Source organism: Liolophura sinensis, chromosome 6 (assembly GCF_032854445.1).
Source record: "Liolophura sinensis isolate JHLJ2023 chromosome 6, CUHK_Ljap_v2, whole genome shotgun sequence".
NCBI classification, from domain to species: Eukaryota; Metazoa; Mollusca; class Polyplacophora; order Chitonida; family Chitonidae; genus Liolophura; species Liolophura sinensis.
In genome coordinates this window covers 61,115,455-61,136,521 of record NC_088300.1, presented here as the reverse complement: position 1 = coordinate 61,136,521, position 21,067 = coordinate 61,115,455, and the positions used below count along the sequence as shown (strand labels likewise).

The following is a 21,067-nucleotide window of genomic DNA, read 5'->3' as shown; positions in this document are numbered from 1 at the left end:
GGGTGCCCATTCCTCAGTTTATGACTACCGTGTACACCTTGGCCGGGTGTTTTTTTTCTGAAGGTAAGGACAACAAACATTATTGTATATAATGTTTCTCTTTGTGTGATTTAATGGACTGTAAGCCTGCTACTTTAGTCACTTACTTGCTTAACCTCGATAATCTTTATACTGAACCATGCAACAGTAGTGAACAATATTATATGCTTATTAAAATGGTGTTTTCGTAAGTTCTGACACTGATCAAAACCGCTAACGGCTTTCAAATCACCATTTGATAACATTTCCCACATATAGTAGAAGTGTATGTTCCTTGGTGATTTTGTAATTCAATCATTTAGCCATTCCTTCTTAAAGACTCCTGTGACATATACTCTAATCTGTCATGTCCATGACATGTTATACATGACAATGTGATGCACCCAAATTAGAACATTTCACGGAAACTTCAAATTGCCCTCACCATATACTAACAAAACAGTGTGGAAATTTCACCAACGTGGCCATCAGTACGTAAAGCACTGCTTCCTTCTTACATCAAAAAACAGTCACAGTGGTCATAAATAATAAAAGTTGTAAAACTTATATTTCCTTCCGTTCTCATCAAATGTGATATTATGATTTGTCCAAATCCGGATTAATTCAACAGCTGTCCTAAAGATTTGGGTCACCAAATGTGTTGGTAACGTTATATTGTACAGATCAAGGTTAAATGGAAGTGGAAATTCAGATAAAAGTACGATATAAAGTATAACCCCCTTCATGATTCAGCTTTATTGTGACATACTTGAGGCAATCAAGCATCGATCTCAGGCATGATCACGATGGGTAATTTGACTTGCTAGATACATTGAACAGCTTTACTCATACATGTGTCAACAGCTATCGTGTTTTGATATGAGTGTTAGAACACACAGGATGCATTGTATTCACTGCATGTCTGCAAATGTCAAGGATTTATCGGATGTTTTAATCAAAATATGCTGCCCTGACGATGTCAATAGCCGCTGTACGTAGGCAGCTTACTATCAAAGGTCAAATGTCTAAGCTACTCTTGATATATACAAAGTACACAAAATCGTCGTGGATCTCCCCCAAGTTCTGTCCGGTTTCCTCCCACCAAAACGCTAACCGCCGCGTATAAGTGAAATATTCTTGAGTGCGGCATGAAGCCCTTATCAAGTAAATGAATAAATAAAGTACAATGTGTTCCATATGTGAACACACAAATAACCCAAAACGCCGACAATATAATGGACTTGAAATATGTTTAGTGTGAATTTGTTAGGGCCATTTCTTGGTTTGATTTGATATGATTTAACTGTTTGATATTTGACGACAAACGCATTTATATTTTACTTTTAAGACAGTGGTCACTTTAATGTGTGAAGAAAACAGGAGTAAACTATCGCTCTGGTAACCGAAGCACTTGGCTAAGTCACCGTTTTGTGTTTCGCCTGTAGCTGTAGCTTTGTGGAAGCCAAGTGTACGTGATCTCCGCTCAAGGAACAGCGGAGGAGATTTCTGAGCCTGGTAAGCTAACATATCGTAGCTTACACAGTACACATCTTATCAGCAACTATCAAAAATACAACCTTAGATGCAACACTTATTTTACTCCTCGGTCATTTAGATTCACAAGAGATGCAACCACAATCCCCGGTAATAAATATCACATATAAACCACAACGACAACCGACAACTGCCGACAAAGTTTCAATGCCGATTAGTAGTGAGCACTATTTTGGTTTACAGGGTTCTATAGTGTTAGTGGTCACCTTGGAGACTCTTTCTACACTTTTACGGCGCAACTCTTCAAGAAAAACCCATTACATACATGGAGAAACAAGATGGCCTCGAAAAATGTTGTCGAGTCGTCGTCACAACGAATAGGGTCAATCTCATACATACTGGGATACTTTTCGTCTTGTCTCAGAGACACACATAGGGGATATAGCTTAAACGCGACATTTCGTCTTCTGAGAAGGTGCATGCTTGCATGTAAAGACTAAGGAGAACGATGAAGAGAAATGGCTGCATTTATCAATGGCAGGTTGTTCGTAAATGGATTAAATGAACACCATGTGAATTGACCTAGATGAATATATAAGACATCCTGAAACTGAAACACGAGAACATGAGCCCAGAATACACGTATCTTGTTTCGACAGTGTTCGTGACTCTGTGAAGCGCTGAGTGGGCGTAAGAAAATATCCCATACTTGTCCTTAGAGGTAGTCTATGTACCTTTACGAATACGCAAACCGTATAAACAATAATAAACACACAATATCACTTGCCTACGAAATTGCCATTTCTTGACATTTACCGCTATACTTCGTTTAGCTCGATACTTCTTTACCTGTATACTTCGATAGGGGCACCTGAGTTTTTCGGGGCCCTAGCTCCCAATTCTGTGATCAAAGAAAGTAAGTCGCAACTCAAGTCTAAAGTTCTAAAGTTAAAACGTATGATATATGGCCATTTAATCGTAGTTACTTGGTAAAACTTTCGACTTACCACTTAAGTTTTACGACTTAAGACTTGTTAAGTTGGAATTACTTATTGATGTCGTTCGAGTAAACAATTGTAGGCTAAGTTGAATGTATTTCTAACAGGGAGATACAAAGTAAAGAAAAATGTAACCGTGGTATAGGGCCTAGGCCTACATTAGATTAATAGGTTACGATCACTTATGGGACAAGGCGCTATAGCTGTGCATGATTCTCTATTTCTGTAATATTGAAATTTTTTTTTATGAAATAACACATGTAACTGAACGGCACCTATATAACGCTCATAATCTTGGTCTGTTTTCACCTCACAAAAAATACTTGAAAGTTTTTTAAAGTTTAAGTATAACCATTTCCATTTTTGCCTCCTCATGCAGACCTGTGTTCACTCCGCGATGCCAGCAGCACCACATTCCCAAATGACGATCCCGTCAGATGCCATGCGCAGGATCGGTATCCTCGGGGTCCAAGGTGCATTTTCAGAACACAAAGCTGCATTATTAAAAGCAAACGCTCTTCTAGTAAAGCCAGTAGATCTGGAAATAGTAGATGTAAGAAGTGTGGACGACATCAGAGACGATATAGATGGTCTGATCATTCCTGGCGGGGAAAGCACTGTCATTAGCATGTTCCTGAGAAGAAATAAAATGGAGGACAGGCTGAGATCCTGGATACGGAATGAAAATCACGTGACCTGGGGAACCTGCGCCGGGATGATCTTACTTGCCGAACGATCTGAGCATCAGAAAGATGGCGGTCAGCCACAGGTAGTGTGTATTTGTAAAAGCGATTAATTTACCAATTTAATATATTGCTGAAAACAAAACAGCTGTTTCATCTAGTGTAATAATAAACTTACGGTGCACTATTATAGATACATATATTTATAGATATGACCAGATATCTTAGGGTCCAAAACAACCAGCACAATTTTATTTGTAATGTTTGACATGACCCTATAGTGACCAAAGAAAATGCGACCACAGAAAATGCGACCTCATTAGTTGTATTTGCTTCAACCAAATGTAATGGCTTCTTTGACTCTGTTCTGGCGACTAAATAAAATCTGACCCTCAGTCATTTCGACCCTTTAATGTCTGGTCGCCCCATTATTTGGTGTGATGCGTCTATGCCAAAGTTTGTTTGGTCGAAGTGACCAGATCCTTCTATCAGCGTGTAACGAAAGAAACAACTATGTATTATTCACAAAGAAATATGACCATCAATGAACCATTATGCATGTTTCGAGATATGACGTTACGACGACAGAGTGACGCCCCTTTATGATATGACGTCGTCACTTTACGGCATGGTAGGGCCAATCTGTTAATTTTAACATGGGGAATATAGAGAAGTAATTGAAAGGATTACACTGATCTTCTGAATTGTGTTCAGGGGTGAATTAGCGTTCCCCCAATATTGCACAAAACATGATGTTCTGTCGATACTTTGATCTAAACACGATCACTGCCATGTTAAAAGATAGGCAAGTAGCCCTACTGTGCCGTAAAGTGGCGGCGTCTTTTTGCACGGAGACGTCATTCTGTTGTCGTAATGGCGTAACTCGAAAACTGCGTATTATGTATAAATAACGCACCATTACAAGGGTACAGAAAACAGTAATATAACTATAACAAAATATAATTTTCTTAAGGAAAATGAAGAATGATATGCCCAAAAAATGAGCATTTTTTTTCTTGATTTTTGAGGCATATTTCATATCTCTTTATAACCGCTCTATTGTGTGCATATTCTCTGTCAGTTGTGGGAAATATTGGGAAATGACGCCATCGATGATCATACTGGGAACGCTGGACATCCGGTTTAGCTCCCCCACATTGGGCTCTCCCTATCAAAGATGTTTTGACAGTTGTCACCGTTGACCTCACCACAGCAGGCATGTTAATTTCTGGGCTGACTGCTGGGACCTTAGAAAACTATAGTTAACAGCCATTCTTACGCGCTAAGAAGACAGTTTTCCGTACTTTTTATATATTAGGCCACGTCATTTACTCGGTATTAAGAAGTAAAATCCCAGCGTTCCATGTATATTGCAGATCGGAGGTCTGGATATTGTGGTAGACCGTAACTTCTTCGGACGCCAGGTACACAGCTTCGAGGCCGACGTGAAGCTAGCTGAGGTCCCGGACTTACGACAACGGAACAAGACCGGTGTCACTCAAGAGACTTTCTCGGGGGTTTTCATTCGGGCCCCAGCTGTTGTTAAGATCATGGACCCCGCAGTGAGCGTGCTCGCCACCCTTGACTGTCCCTCTCGTCAAACGTCAGACTTAGCTGTAGCCGTGAGACAGAATAACCTAATGGCTACGGCCTTCCATCCTGAACTCACCGAAGACCCCACGTGGCATCTGTATTTCCTAAAAACAGTCTTGAACCTTAAAGTTTCCAGTAAGAGGTGACATTTTTAGTGTCACTTATTAAACACGAAACATATACATACAATAAAGATGTTATGCCTCTGAAAAAAAAAAGATACGGCGAATAACCACTGTGTCGTGTTGTTAACTCATCACTTGATGACGGGTTAAGAAATGGCGGGCTGCTATATGTCAGGCCTATGTCCAATGAAACACCGGTTCGAATCCACCTACTTCGCATGTGGCTTTTAGGCAGGAAGTTTGTACACGACCGGTGTTCTTTATGCATGCATTTAAATATGTAAAAACCCCCTTTCACACATTTCACTTATTTATGTGACTGATGTTTAACGCCATAGTTGGAAATTTATAACTTATATGACGTCGACCAAGTTTAACGGTGGAGAGCGAGTGTCTCATTAACTTGGACACCCATTTCAACATTCCATCTGCATGATGACGTTTATCATCTCTGTTCAGTTATGTTAGTTATATTGTCTTAAACGTATCAGATTCACCAGCAGCAAGAGCGGGTTCTGCGATTAGCATGTTCTGTTACGTTACTACAATCCTTAATCAATGGCATCAGCACATGTGAAGTAGCTTATCCAATACATCACCGTATTCTCACTTGAGAAGATCAATTCATCTTACACTTCTACCAGCGACAGAGAGGGACTTTCTCTTCAGGCGAGACAATTATGCCATATTGTCGATAGTCATGTGGTCTCCAGCAAACCTCATGCTTAATTCACATAAGCGAGCACCGTTGATCGCTTGATCATTGCCACTACCAATTACGGTCCCGAAAACAATCGAAGCAGGGGAATCTCGAAAATCCGCTGTCTGGGAATGAGATTGAACTCACGTCTAGTGTGATCTAATATACGTTTTTATAAGGTTATGAACGTTTTCCCTTTCAAGGGTTTGTGTAACCCACGCATTGGTGAAAGGCTCTAGGGTCATGGCGCTAGAGCGTTAAGCGCCCACAGTACTTGTGTGTTCCAAGTACAGAATACATCTCAGATGTAAGTCAAAGGATTCCATTTAAATGACTGCAGTGTCGTTTTGTGCCGAACTGTTTTTACGTATATTTCTTGGTCTAAATATCAATATTGAGTTCGAGCAAGACATTTTTCATTCCATTGTTGTTGTTTAACGCCACAAGACATTTTTGGAAACCTTCAATCTATAACTGCAACGCCAGAAGACATATTTGGAATCCTTCAATCTGTAACTGTAACACTACAAGACATTTTTGGAATCCTTTAATCTATAACTGTATATATGTGTTTGCACACAGTCTCCTGTCCACATATGTTAAGCAAGCTTGAACTAAACTTGAGAGGAAGACCTGTGAGTCTATAGGCGATTTATACATCTGAATCCGTATACACACGGACCAAGTATAGGGTATAATGAAAAGGCAATCTACCTTCAAGGTAATTAACCAAGACTATGCTCTGCGTTTCATATACCGCTTAATTCCATTTTTTATGGAAAATAACCCTCTCTGGATTTACAAGCAAATAATAGAAATAATTCCATTTTCAAATTTATGGGAGGATATACCCATTACAACCTCCACGAAACCTCCAGTCGGATCAGTGTCTTTTCTTCTCACTGGACTTGTATTTCAAACAGCCAGCACGTAGGGCCTACCTTGCCCGATGTTCGTGTATGAAACATGCGAAGGAAGTCGGTATAAAATGGTTTGTCGGCGCAAGATTTGACATCTTCAAAACCCGGGTAACTTGTGGATTCAGTGTACACCAAACATTAGGACAGAATAGAGTTGTAAACATAATTAGTAAGTAATTATCGATGTCATCGACATAATGCCGAGAAAAGGGCCTCAGTGTGGTTCAGGACAAAGTGGGTGAATGCCCATGTGTGACATGGAATCGCGTGATCATCTGACAATCGGGGAAGGTAAATATCGGGGATACCGAAAATTTATGATCATATTTTATTTATTCATATAAACATCAATAGTTGGTTAATAAAATTGTCACGAACCTTGGACCTGTAACTGAGCCAATATAAATATCACTGATTATATTAGCATTATAGTGAAATGTTCCTGCTGTGCGACATAGGCAAATGACGAGCTATAGCCTCGACGGGCTACTTCTAACCTATACTAGGGAAGTATTGAATGACAAACTCATTTAAAATTGTAAACTGGGGAAATACTAATACCGAACTAGAGCAGGAACAGGCCTACAGCGTCACTAACCCATTAACTTTTTGCAATATATATGCAAACTTTCTAGCAACAGAGCGACACCCGACCACCCAATTGCTGTGATTCTTGCGTCAAGTACAGCGTGTAATGTTCCCTCTTTATCGGTTTTATGGCCTTTAACCCATTGTAGGCTACAGGTAACAGATTACCTGACTAATCGTTCAGGTAATCGGCTTTCATTGCTGCTCTTTGCCTAGACGCAGGATTACCGTTTCGGTGCGAGTGTTGTTCACGTGTCGCCTGTATAGACAGTTGCCTGGCTAACCTATAGTCTTGACAACTGGAGAACTATATCCGGTCAAATACCTTATAGCTCATACCAATGCAGCCTGTCACTGGGCGAAAATTCAAAGGTTAAATTACATTCTTTACAGCGACACAGCGAGCTTGCAGCATGTCCGAGGGCAAAGAAATGGTGGACACTGAGTCCCCGGAAAACGCCAAAGAGTGAGTGCATAACATAAGCTATTTTAAACTATACATGTAGGCCTTGGTCTACTGGCGTTTTATTTGAGTCTGACAATTCGACGAGAAGATCGTCGATATTGTGAAAATATTAACGACATATCAGGTCATGTACGCACACAACACTTGTATACAGAATTTATCACAATGAAGAGCATTATCTAACATGTTATGTGAATTCATGCGGCACAGCAATGACAATAACATCAGCAAATGCTTCCCGTGCTTTCACACAGGCTTTGTCGCTGTGCGGTCGAAGCCTACGTCACGGGTGACACGATGAGAAGATGAGGTTCAGTGTAAATATTTGCAACCATTAACCTCTGGCAGGTGAAGTGTTACTTACTACTTCACGACTTTACGAGAAGTTTTTCTTTGTATTGTTGCTGAAAAATTGTGTCATTTGTGCTATAGAACTCTTTTGAAAATGAGGGCAAAAAAAGTTATTGACTAGTACATTGTCCATCACATGACAACAGCGTTGCTATCGGGCGGCACGTGCATGGCGCATCTTGACAAGAAGCACAGCCACGGGTAAACACACACACCAACAGAGATGAGAAATGTCACGATAAACGTATGGATGTACACTGTGTGGAATGAATAATTATGGCTTAAAGCCACGTCGCAGTGTGTGGAGGTTGGTGTGTTCGTTACTTCGTATATATACAGAAATAATATCCAGCGAGTGAGGCTGTATTCCTTGCCACTGAGCCTTGAGGAATCAAGGATTGATCAACCTGAAACCTAGAATTTTCTTTGAATTGTGATAAAAAAATATGATCTACATTTTGTACATGTTCATGCATGTGAGCACTTGCTCTTTGTCGTGGACTAATATTCACTATATAAAGTAATTAGTCCGAGATAGCTCAGACATCATAATTGGAATTTGCATTTAAATGACGTGGTCGCCATCGTCGCCTCAATAAAGTGTATGATATGCTTGATACTGTATCACTTGTCGCTGAGGGCATATGACATTTATATCATCTTTTTTATTATATCATATTATTGTATCACATTCATCCTGGTATGTTATAGTGTTGCCCAATTGCAACTTCATGATCATACGAAGCTCCACCCCGTCACACTGTATTCAGACAATGGGACGGTTGTTAGTTTATGCTGGGATTAAGGTCCCAAGTATATGTGACCTGTCATGTAGTGCATTAAGAGTGGAAGTATACAATAATGAAAATTGTCAATTATTACAAGAAGTTGTGTCAGGAGTTAATCTGGTATATGCTTGGGGGCCTTTTCTATGTATGTTTTATCCTACACATTTGCTAGGAAAATGCCTATTTTTGAATCGCTGTCAGCTGTTAGATTTGTGTAATTTTAAGCTTTCCAGACTGTCTGTATATTTCTGCAGAGCTTTCGGGATGTTGTTTTGCACAACTAGGCCTTACTGGTCGCTAGCGAAGTAGCAAAAAGTGATCTTTTGCCCAATGCTTTAACATTGGGCGTCCATTTTGTTTTAGACATGAAAGGGTGGTCACGTGACCTCGAAATTCCAACCCCTCTTACAGAATCTCTGTACATTTCCATTTGACATACCATGTGTTTTATTTCGCAGATCTTCCAGACCTGCCCACCTTGACTTTCATCATCAGGATGGGGTTTTCTCTGTAAGTATTTTTGCTTTTTATACACCCTCACCATGAGCCAGAGCGTATTATGTTATAGCGATTTTGTCCATCTTTCCATCAGCATTAAGTGTCTGGGCTATATCTCCAATTGTTTTCCACAGAGAGTTTTTATTTTATTTTATTTTACACAGATGATGATGTGTTGCGACGTCGTTTTCATTATACGTGTATATACTATATAAATAGATATGATTTCGTGACTGGGCTGTATCTCCAACTCTTGTCTGCGTAGAATTTTACATTTTGATGGATATCTTCACACACACATTTTTTTTGGACACATGTGTCCATTTATGCAGTTGTCGTGGTAACCACATACCTATCATCACCCATGAAGATTCCCCTCAGAGGTTATACTCACCACAGTGCTGCTGGCGTTCTTTTATACACTTCAAACAAATGCATGTGGGGGCCTCCGTGGCTCAGTTGGTTAGCGCGCTAGCGTAGCGTAATGACCCAGGAGTCTCTCACCAATGTGATCGCTGTGAGTTCAAGTCCAGCTCATCCTCGCTTCCTCGCCGGCCGGACGTGGGAAGGTCTGCCAGCCACCTGCAGATGGTCGTGGGTTTCCACCCACTATAATGCTGGCCGCCGTCGTATAAGTGATATATTCTTGAGTACGGTGTAAAACACCAATCCAAAAAAAAAAAAAAAAAAATCAAGTGCATTTGTTGGGGTGTATGTTATGACTCCCACCTATAGAGAGCCCAAATTGAGGCTGCTAAGCTGGTCCCGCTAGCTTTGCTCTTCATTTGAAAGTGACGATGCTAAAACTATAGGTATAAACTTGCCAATTAAGGCTTTCTGATATTTTTAACTTGTTGGCTACATTTCACAGAATACATTTCAAGCCAAGCCATGTTTTGTGGTCCACCCGGAATGGTTATCAGAGGATCCTGGTAGCGCAGAATCCGTCCCCCTAACCCGACCTCCATGGCCCTGGGAGCAGCCACGGTACAGAGTTAACCTACAGACCCCTATAACTTATCAGTCGCCAGCTGAGATGAAGAGGGAGAGGCCGAGTTCTGCACCAGGTGGGGGTAGGTGGACCCCGTCAGATATAGCGGTTCTTCAGCAATGTGACTACACACCTCTTGACCAGATGAGATTCCGTAATTACACCTTTACTCACCCTTGCCCAGAGGAAGCAGCTGTCTTGCATTGTACACGGGACATACATGTAGGTGTGCCCCAAAACTAATGATGTTATACATGGGTGAGGTGCAAACCATACGGACTGTTGACCTTGCATAGACTTCTGAGGATGAATGTGCATGAAGACTACATATAGCTGTCGCGAAAGAAAGTATGTCATGATGCATGAAAGTAGAATTGTGAAAAAAAAATACGAAAATAAAGATGAAATTAATTAATTAATTTTTCTTTGACAATGAACAATTTGTTTGGTGTAAATTAATTGGAACTGTGATTCTGTGAAGATTCTTTTATGTAATCATGTGTTTATATGTTGTAATTATCCAAGAGTCATTAGTCTTAGATAGGACTGACATGGAGTAAAAATGTGGCTCCGTTGGTTAGTGTGCTAGCACGTCGTAATAACCCAGGAACCTCTCACCAATGTGGCCACTGTGAGTTCAAGTCCAGCTCATGCTGGCTTCCTCTCGGGCTGTAAGTGGGAAGGTCTGCGGATGATAGTGGGTTTCTCCTGGGCTCTGCCTAGTTTCCTCCCACCATGATGCTGGCCGTCGTTGTATAAGTGAAATATTCTTGAGTACAGTGTAAAACATCAATCAAATAAATAAATAAATACAATTTTATTTATGGGCAAAGTAACATTTGCACATTTGTTATGAAAATTACATACATGTACTTCATAGTGCAGAGGAAAAGATATATGTGTGACTTTATGATTATAATCTGGAATTCCACAATTAAATTCCTTGTTCAAGGCTTGGGGTGAACTGGCACCTTTGATGTGGTGATCGACAGGTATCTGCCACATGCTGCGTACAGGAATTCACATTGTTGCTCTAGTGTGAATCACGAAGCACTTTGTGGCTGCTCATTTTAGGTGGTTTATGAATCTATGCCTCGAAACATTTGTATACCAGCTGTCATTTAAATCGGCATTCCAGGTCAATAATGCAAGGCCAATTTCCCAAACGACGCTTAACACAAACCACTAAAGAACTACGTACGTGGGAAGGTCCTTCAGCAACATTCGGATGGTCATGGGTTTCCTTCCACCATAATGCTGGCCGCTGTTGTATAAGTGAAATATTCATGAGTATGGCGTAAAACACCAATCAAATAAGTAAATAAATAACTAAAGAACTAAAACATTTTTAAATATGTTCAAGTCAAAATTTGTATACTGCATTACTTCATGGTATGTGGAATCGATTTCAAATCATTAAGATTCAAAACCAACAGGATTGCAGCATAAAAGCATTCTGTTTACGTGCAGAAATTCACACCTCGTGTGTAGTGTTGTCAGAACTCACAAACCGGAGGGGAATGGTGGACAGTTTGAGCTGCCTAAACCAAACATAATTAAAATTTTAATTGAGTTTGGTAACTGTTTTACTGCAATTGGTGCCCAAGAATATAGCAGTTGTCTATTCTCCTCGGCATTCAACACCAACGGGAGGGCTTTAGGTGAGGCAAAACAGATGATCACCTTAGAGACCACTGCATGTGCACCATTTTGTATCTTCTTGGAAGAGCATATTAAGGCATCAGTTGATAACGTCATGGAATTTTTCACCGGCTAATTACCTTGCCATGTAAATTTGGCGAATAATTATTTGACGTTTTACTAATCATCCTTCTCTCCATCTGATTGCACAGTAAGGTTGGTTGCTTGAACAATTCCATAACATTTTAAGCGATGTACTGTTCCCATTCTCTACATTTACCATTCTTTAAATATAACAAAATCCCCGCGAGGATTCAGCTTTTAGTGTGGATTTGTTTTTTCTAGAGCCGCACTTATAGGAATATTTTACTTATATGACGGCAATCGGTTTCATGGGTGAAAGAAACTGAAGTGGCACCAGTAAACTACCGTCCTTGGCCTGTATTGTAACTGGAAAGCTCCTGACATAAAGCTGTGACCAAAACCAGTAATAGCTGGATTCGCACCCACAGCTTCAATGTATCTTCCAGACACTCAATAAATTTATGACATCTTTTTGTCTTGAGTGTAAAAATGCAAGTTCAAGTACAGCAACGGGTAAAGCATCTCCTGGAAGTTACCAGTATGTGGAACTTGCAAATATGCACAAAGACATCATAAACATGCCACAATACTACCTGTTGATATAATAACAATTTTATTGACAGAATACATTTTGAACAATACATTTTAAACAAAAGTAATATTGCAATACTGAAGCATATCCAACTGCACAGGTTTGACTAAAGGAGAAACTGAATAGCTGGGGAAAACATGGGACAATTTGAGACTAATACTGGGATGAAGCCAACGGTGTTGCTTGTAACCGGCTGATGTGGTCATGAATAGAATAATAATACCGCTTGCAACAGGCGAACACAGGAGTGGCACATATTGCTTGTAACAAGCTGATATGCTAGTGAACAAAAGGAACACATTGCTTGTAAAAAGCTAGTACTGGGATAAAGTGTGTTCCCTGTAACAGACTGATATGGTGTTCATTTATTTTCACTGTTGTTTAATCTTGTGGGACACTAGTATCAAGAAAACTGAAAAATACAGCTGTACTGGGTTGAAGAGATTGGTGACAATACACTGGTATGGATGAACTAGTGTGAACAACAATGCCTACAAATATGACCATACAGCTGTGCTGGTATGAATGACCTTACTTATAAAATAAGGCTTTTGTACTCGTAAAATAACAAGCATCCAGATCAGTTACTTCTATAAAATACAAATCAACAAATAAATGTAATAAACATTCAGATAAATTGCACCATGTTAATTTTGCTTTACCAATTCCCAAAGACATTCACAAAAATCAGAATGTTAGGCCTGAGTTACAGGTACATACTCACGGCAATCATGGTAAACAATAAGTTACTAAATGGACAAACAAGAAATCCATGGTAGATCAATATATTGTGAATGTTCTGTAAATAAACTCATTCATTTAGTTTAATATCGTCAGACCTTCTCAGTGTTGACAACAATTGTGTATGGTCAGACTTTTTCATTTCTTTGGATGAAACATTTCTTAAATTCAACCTTTCAATAAAAAAAAGTCAAATAAAATATAATAATTACTAAGGCAAGGCCAGCTTAAATATTATCGTCTTCATATGAAAGAAATGTAACCTGTGAGAAGAGCCAATTGTGTAAGGCCAAATCTAACCTGTGAGAAAAGCCAATTGTGTAAGGCCAAATCTAAACTTTTAGCAAACCCACCATAATACACGGTTACTGTAACAATAATACATGCACATCGTATGTTTCAAAACATGATCATACAAGCTAAAGATAAACTCTGGTTCTGTAAAGTGTGAAATGCAGACACTCAATACTGATAAACAAACATAAGCCATAATTCTAAATCTTGTACATGTCAAATAATACATCTCGTATAAATGCCTCTACAATTTCTCTGCACTTGGAACATCACATGTACATGAAAACTTTCTGATACAGCAAGACCATTTCATGGGTTCAATAAATTCTTCTAAAATGAAGCAGCAGCAGCAGCAATGTTTGTGATCAGTATCAAAAAGATATGATCATCTAATAGCGAAGCTAAAGGCTAATTTGAGCAAGTCACCAACATGTAAATCAACACTGAAAGTATTGACAAAACTCTGGTAATACCGTACCCTGGCACATGCATTGCATAGCTTTTGTGAAAAACAGGTCTCCCATATTCAACGAAATCAATATGAAATGGCAACGATTCCTCGCAGATCTGAGTAACAAGTTTGATAATGTTTCCTGTGTGAAAAAGTGGTAGTTGAAGCCCAATTTTATAAAACAGTAGCATTTTCAAGACAATACTTTGTCTAACAGAACATCAACAAGATGAATGCATCAGCATTTCTCCACAAGTATACTTCAGTGTGTCATTACTGTACTTGCATTCACTACAGAAATCAACAATATGTATGCATGCTTACAGAATTCCAAGCTTAACTATATAATCTGCATTCCCTACACAACTCCACATGCTTACATGTAAGTAGCCCTGCATTCCATACAGAATTCCACCACATGCTTATACAGGCCTGCATTCCTTACAGAATTCCACAATACGTTTATAAAGGCATGCATTCCATATAGAATTCCATAACATGCTTATAAAGGCATGCATTCCACACAGAATTCCACAATATGCTTAAAAGGGTCCGTTTTCTTGCACAATTCCACAATATATTCATGCTGGCCTATACCCACAAAATAATTCCAACCTGAGATATATTTATGTGAAGTACTTTCACTAGAGAATTCCACATGTTAACACAGAATTGTTTTCTCTGCAAAATTCCAGAATGTGTTTTGCATTCTATACAAATCATGTTTATATAGGTGTACATTAACAAGCTCGAAAGAATATATCTGTGTAGACTTGTATTCTTTGCAAAAACCACAATTTGTCTGACCACAAAAAAATTGATTTCAAGATTGGAGACTTGCATTTACCACTGAATACCCCAACTGAATGATTCACATCAAGAATGAGTGTGTCCTACTTCCTATGGAAAATTTAAGTAGATGTATTCTCAAAATGGTCAGACATTCCCAAATATACAGCACATGTTCTTTAATATCTTTTAGTATTTTATATCACCAAATTTCCCATGACTGTTCTGAACTGTATCTGCATTTGACATATTTTGTAAACATATATACAAGTAATGTAAACTTCCTTATACACTGTACTTATCTGTAACCTACACTTGAACACAGTAAAACACTGATGCCAGTCAACATGTTATCTATTAAATGAACAAGAATGTACAAAACTTAAACTTGTGCTCGACAGTTCCAGGCAAACTATGACACGAAAAACTTGAGGTACGACATATATCCTAGTGAGGTGCATAGATTTGAGCTGTCTTAATGCAGAAGATCTCGTGATTCTCAAGTACAGACCACACTATGTAAGGGTCTATGCAAGCCGAATGGTTTTCACTGTCGTTACAGGCAAAACCAACTGGCACTTCACTTTAAAAAATTACGCCTACATCAGCTCCAAAGCCTTTGCCTTTTAAAACAAGAGTTACAGTTCGATTTACCAAAATGATCTGGATTGCCTTCCTAAATTATAACCAATTTACTGCTCGGGTATCAACAACTTATTTTACACATCATATGTAAATGGTCTATTTTTTTGTATTTTGAAATTTGTCTCAGGTCAGATCCTACAATAAGACATCATGCCAACCTGAATGCAGGAATGTCTCTGCGTTTTCATCTTGGTATGAAGAAAGAGCTAAAACTGTAAATTAACTAAATGACGGAACTGAAGTTGGATAAAGTGGATGGTTGAACAACCCTCTATTTGCCCTTTTTAAAACCTTTGGATGCGTTGACATGTTTAGGATTCACTTCAAAATTGCTGGATACATAGTGCTTCAATAAGTTGGCAAGGAAAAATCATAGTAGTTGTGCTCAAACAAAAACCTTATCAGCTATAGCAACAAATTCAATAAACCACTGACTAGACAGCTTTGCTAAAGCATAAAAATAAAACACCAAAATGACATAAAAACAACATTTTTTTTAGGTATTTACAACCTACATGTATAAGCATAAACAGGTACATGCACCAAACAGTGCAAGTTCAATAACCATTTCTGTACCAACAAAAAGAAATTTGCCATAAATATAAGTAGTTTACATTCAAAAAAATACTGCAAGCTGACAGCAGACGTTTACATCATTCAAAAAATTAATCTATATGTATAAATGGCTTTTTGGGAGGGGGAGGGGTGGGGGGCTAGGGTGCACGATGACAATTGCTGTAGATTTTTGCATCAGTCAAAAATTAAGTCCATATACATAAATGCCTTTCTGGGAAATAGGTGGCGGTAGGGGGGATGAAACAAGGAGTACATGTATTTCAAAATCTACTACGCATTTTGATATGCAACTGCATGACACATGGTGGATATGTAGGGTTGTTTCTGTCTGCACTACAAAGCTCGCAAAACAAAAAGTTTTCTGTCGGTCACACATTTACAGATCTGTCAAAGCTGACAGAATCTGTTTGTAGCATGTTAAAATAAAATAAGCCAAACTATTCCAGAAATACTGAAACAGAACATTGCATGCGCATAAATGAAAAATTAAACCTTTGGTAAATACAAATTAGCCTACTAATAATGTTAGTATGAACCGTACAACACTAATGTCAATATGTCTATGGTACCATACTAAAATATAACAAAGCATATACTTTTTATAGTTTGCTTTTCATCTTTTCACAAACATACATGTATGTACACAGACATCAACAATGTAGAATTCAGTCATACATTTTAGGAACAACAACAAACACTTGTAACTAGTATAACCAAGAGCAACTGTCATATGATCCTCATAATTACAGTAAGCAAGTTTTGTGGCGTTTTTTTTTTTTTTAAAACAGAATTATCACAAAAACTGGGGTTAATTAACTTTAACTTTATTAACATGTCCTCCCAGTTTCAAACATCTTTTTGCAAAGACATCTAAATGTACTCTGCACTCTTCCATATGACAATCACACAACTTTAATAAAGATCCAGTTTCAGGTAGCATGCCACAGCTGACCTAGTGACCATCTTTGGCCAGGGCATGTAGGTTGAGAATGAAAATACTCTTGCCTGGAGATCTGATCAATGTTAGCATTCACAAAATAACAATAAAATTGCACTACCAGTAATTCAGATATCATTAGGCACCGACATTTCTATCACTATTGCTATTTCAGTTGAGATACAAAAGTATTACTACCAAAAAATGGTCCATTCAAAATCATTCAGAGTGTATAACATACCATACACATGTGTAAAATTTTAAAATACATGGTGGAACTTAATTTTTCTGACTTTCTGTCATTCATTAAAAGTTTACAATTCCATTAATTGAATGATATCTTAGTACATGTAGCACAAAATACTTTCTGGCAAAATACTACTTCTACAGATCTTCTGCACTGACAAGAAATTGATGAGTAAATGAAAAAAAAAAAGACACAAAAATATGTTATTAGTATCCCTACAAAATTTTCCACACATAAATCTTCTTCCAAAAAGTCATATTTAGCTTCCATTTTTCATGAGACAAATATTCTTGTTGAATGAAAATCACCATACCAACAGCAGTCTGGCACTAGGTGTGTCAGTTACAACAACAGTCTGCCATCAAAAGTGTCAGTTACAACAACGGTCTGCCACTAGGTGTGTCAGTTACAACAATGGTCTGCCACTAGGTGTGTCAGTTACAACAACAGTCTGCCATCAAAAGTGTCAGTTACAACAACGGTCTGCCACTAGGTGTGTCAGTTACAACAATGGTCTGCCACTAGGTGTGTCAGTTACAACAACGGTCTGCCACTAGGTGTGTCAGTTACAGCAATGGTTGGCACTAGGTGTGTTAGATACAACCATGGTCTGGCACTAGGTGTGTCAGTTACAACAGTCTGCCATCACAAGTGTCAGTTGCAACACCTGTCTGGAACTAAACAGTGTAATCCATATTTTAATCCGACTGCCACTGGTTGCAGATTCAGTGGCCACTGGAGGGCACAGTATACCATTCCGACGTTCCAGAAATCACATCAAGTCGCCCGAGTTAGGACACTACAAAACACACTACCAACTTCACCAACACCAGACTGCTGCCACGAATCTTCTCCAGTGGACAACACATCGACACACCAGAGATCACAACCCCATCCAGTGGCCACCAGGAAGTGAAGAAAACGCATCCACAGTGTCAGTTACAACAATTGTCTGGCGCTGGGAGTGTCAGATATAACAACAATCTGGCACTAGAGTGACATTTACAACAATGGAATCTGGCACTAGGGGTTTAAGTTACCAGTCTCGTAATTTCTGAAGATAGAAATCTCATGAAATTTTTGGCAAACTGATTTCATGATAAGTCACAACTCTCATGGGAAACTGTATTTGATTTAGGTGATTTTTTGTTATTCATTTTTGTCTTTCCTGCGTAACCTTGGCACTGATGGGACTGGTACCTTGCTCACAACATCATAACCCTTTCCTGCTGCCCACTTTACCCCTCCAACACCCATCCCAACAGCTCCGCTTGCTGTGTTATACACCCCACTAGACATACGCCACAGTATTCCAGGCTGTTGACTTGGATCTGAAGTAAGGAAAAAACAGGATACCATCACACCATTGTTTTCACATCAAACTGGATTCAAGAATTACCAAGCACCATTGGGCCAAAGTTTTCATTCAAAATGCCTTAAAGCCATACCAGCACTTAAGAAGTTTTCATCTATATGCTGGCGGTTAATTATACTTATTTATTTTATTTGATTGGTGTTTTATGCCCTACTCAAGAATATTTCACTTATACGATGGTGTCCAGCATTATAGTGTGAGGAAACTGGGTAAAGCCCGCGGAAAACCCATGATCATCCGCAGGTTGCTGGTAGACCTTCCCACTTATGGCCGAAGAGGAAGCCAGCATGAGCTGGACTTAAGCTCACAGCAACCATAATGGTGAGAGGCTCGTGGGTCATTATGCTGCGCTAGCGTTCTAACCAACTGAGCCAGAGAGGCCCCAGGTAAATTGTGTGTGGTGTAAACTAGAGCGCCCTGAGTAAACCACAAACACATTGGCGAGTCTGAAGTTACTGGCAAACTCTCCCACATGTGACATGTCATACTAATGGAAGGTTCGTGGTCTCAAGCATCCTTCATGAAAGACCACATGAAAGATCTGAGCAACATGAACCATTTATTGCCTCAAGGCCCCTCAGTAAACATTTTGGGGTAAAAGAAATCTGGCAAGCCTTGGCATGGCCCCTCACCAGGTACTGGACAAATACCCAGATGTAAGGTTGCAAACGAGGTAGCAGTGACAGGATTTGAACACAACACCATGTTTGTAGGAGATGTGCTGAGAAAATCAGATCCAAAGACTTCTAGCAGTATTTTAGGAGATTCATGGACAAAATCAAGTTGACAGTCAAACAGGGTGATTCCAGTATATATCCCCCTCACACACAGACACCCAAGCACAACACACACCACATCCCCTCCAACTTCATCTCCAAGGGTGTAAACATGATCAAATGTTACTGATGTCATTTAACATTCATCAAAATTTACAGCTGGCTAATTCTGTCCAATAGCTGAGTTGTCCCTCTTTTAGTCTGTATGTAGACAGGAGCAAAATATGACTTTGGATTATCATTCTTCTGAGGAGAGCAGAGTTAAAGCCATGTTTACTAATTTTTGTCTGCAGATGGTTGAAATGATGGTTCATTGCGACAGTCAAGCCCATAATCTATGATCTATTTATTTATTTATTTGATTGGTTTTTTATGTCATACTCAAGAATATTTCACTTACACGGCAGCGGGCAGCATTATAGTGGGAGTAACCCAGGGGAAACCCATGTATGGTATAAGCTGGACTTGAACTCACAGCGACTGCATTGGGGATAGGCTCATTGGTCATTGCGCAGCTCTGGTGTGCTACCCTGCTCGGCCACGGAGCTCCCCTCTCCTTAACCTATGAACCTGCATGTTCAAATCCAGCTCTTGCTGTTTCTGCTGCAGCATTATTAGTAAAGAGGATTGTCAGATTCATGACTAAGGTCGGTGGTTTACTCTGGACACTCTGGTTTTTCCACATATGAAACCAGCAATTGTCTAATAAACTTTTAAACACAACGTTGAACATAAATCAATAATTTAAACATAATCAAACTTCATCTTCCTTGCATTTACAGCACATTCACTAAACCATAAGTCAAATATCACCTGTTCAACCATACATACCATGTGCTTCATCTGTTTTCTTGTTAGCAGATATTTCTGGGGCGTCATTTTCTTTGACATCGTCTGCCTCTGACATTTCCTCTTTAGGTGGAGGAGGTGGCTGTGAATCAAGACACATACCTAAGAATTTTTCAGGGATCGTGAGTGCTCATACAGTTTAAGGCGAGATAACCGCTCCGTTTAAATAACACCTGGTTGTTTTAGTTTATGAACCTTGCCTCCTCCAAACCTGTGTTAGCTCGCAAAACTCTTCAAATGCCAATTCGGCTATTAACCAAAGTGGGTTGAAGTTTGTTTCACTCAGCAACAACATCACTAAATGAATGCTTGAATAAGACATGATTCTGTTTTATTTCAAAGTATGAACTATTAGTATTTAACCATATCAAAGGAATCAGCTAATTTAAAGTTAACCATCTATGATCTGTACATATTACTTGTCTTTACATTTATACCTCCATGGATTTACAAAGACTGGAATTATAGGCCTAACACAACTTTTTCATCTATTTTATACCGTTTTCAAACACGTTTTAATCTACAAAAATACACTTAAAACACATATTTAAGTATCATAAGGTTTTTAAAAAAAACTTACCTTAACAATATATGATTTAACACTCTGATACCAACTAGTCATTTTGGATAAAAGAGATGGACAATGGTCAATGTCGAGCCTCTGGCTCGAACTGTTCAGAGAGATGTGTGTCGGAGATTGGGCTCAAAGCAAAAATGAAATCAACACACAAACAGAAATCCACTTCAGACAATAATAGAGACTCAGTTTGCCACGTCTTCTATCGTCTAAATATCAAATAATTCTAAAATTTAACCAAGCTTTTTTGAACACTACTGGCTTACGTATGCCACGTTGT

The 21,067-nt window shown here is 39.0% G+C and overlaps 3 protein-coding genes across 4 annotated transcripts; 2 read left to right on the top strand and 1 right to left on the bottom strand.

Annotated features, from left to right (window-relative positions):
* Window positions 1-7: 7 nt before the first annotated feature.
* LOC135469184 (uncharacterized) lies at window positions 8-5,005 on the top strand. Of its 2 annotated transcripts, none has more exons than XM_064747728.1 (4): window positions 8-63; window positions 1,367-1,533; window positions 2,890-3,279; window positions 4,570-5,005. In XM_064747728.1, exons 3-4 carry the CDS (start codon window positions 2,908-2,910, stop codon window positions 4,930-4,932), a joined length of 735 nt encoding a protein of 244 aa, XP_064603798.1. In that variant the 5' UTR covers window positions 8-63; window positions 1,367-1,533; window positions 2,890-2,907; the 3' UTR covers window positions 4,933-5,005. The 2 variants fall into 2 exon arrangements, with proteins under 2 accessions (XP_064603798.1, XP_064603797.1); XM_064747727.1 differs by having other exon boundaries at window positions 2,890-3,282.
* A 3,089-nt stretch (window positions 5,006-8,094) lies between these two features.
* LOC135469177 (uncharacterized) lies at window positions 8,095-10,629 on the top strand. The gene is made up of 3 exons (XM_064747717.1): window positions 8,095-8,243; window positions 9,183-9,234; window positions 10,094-10,629. Exons 1-3 carry the CDS (start codon window positions 8,203-8,205, stop codon window positions 10,454-10,456), a joined length of 456 nt encoding a protein of 151 aa, XP_064603787.1. The 5' UTR covers window positions 8,095-8,202; the 3' UTR covers window positions 10,457-10,629.
* Window positions 10,630-12,611: 1,982 nt separating this feature from the next.
* LOC135466412 (transmembrane protein 263-B-like) lies at window positions 12,612-21,049 on the bottom strand. The gene is made up of 3 exons (XM_064743865.1): window positions 20,791-21,049; window positions 20,193-20,292; window positions 12,612-18,541 (listed from the first exon to the last, which is right to left on the bottom strand). Exons 1-3 carry the CDS (start codon window positions 20,830-20,832, stop codon window positions 18,360-18,362), a joined length of 324 nt encoding a protein of 107 aa, XP_064599935.1. The 5' UTR covers window positions 20,833-21,049; the 3' UTR covers window positions 12,612-18,359.
* Window positions 21,050-21,067: the final 18 nt, after the last annotated feature.

Bases quoted from the DNA above. Each gene is read 5' to 3' on its own strand.
- LOC135466412 (XM_064743865.1), bottom strand. From the start codon at position 20,832: ATGACTAGTTGGTATCAGAGTGTTAAATCATATATTGTTAAG. The intron at 20,293-20,790 runs GTAAGTTTTTTT...CTTGATTCACAG, and splicing joins TTAAATCATATATTGTTAAG to CCACCTCCTCCACCTAAAGA. The intron at 18,542-20,192 runs GTATGTATGGTT...TCCTTACTTCAG, and splicing joins GAAAACAGATGAAGCACATG to ATCCAAGTCAACAGCCTGGA.
- LOC135469177 (XM_064747717.1), top strand. From the start codon at position 8,203: ATGAATAATTATGGCTTAAAGCCACGTCGCAGTGTGTGGAG. The intron at 8,244-9,182 runs GTTGGTGTGTTC...TTTATTTCGCAG, and splicing joins CCACGTCGCAGTGTGTGGAG to ATCTTCCAGACCTGCCCACC. The intron at 9,235-10,093 runs GTAAGTATTTTT...TACATTTCACAG, and splicing joins ATCAGGATGGGGTTTTCTCT to AATACATTTCAAGCCAAGCC.
- LOC135469184 (XM_064747727.1), top strand. From the start codon at position 2,908: ATGCCAGCAGCACCACATTCCCAAATGACGATCCCGTCAGATGCCATG. The intron at 3,283-4,569 runs GTGTGTATTTGT...TGTATATTGCAG, and splicing joins ATGGCGGTCAGCCACAGGTA to ATCGGAGGTCTGGATATTGT.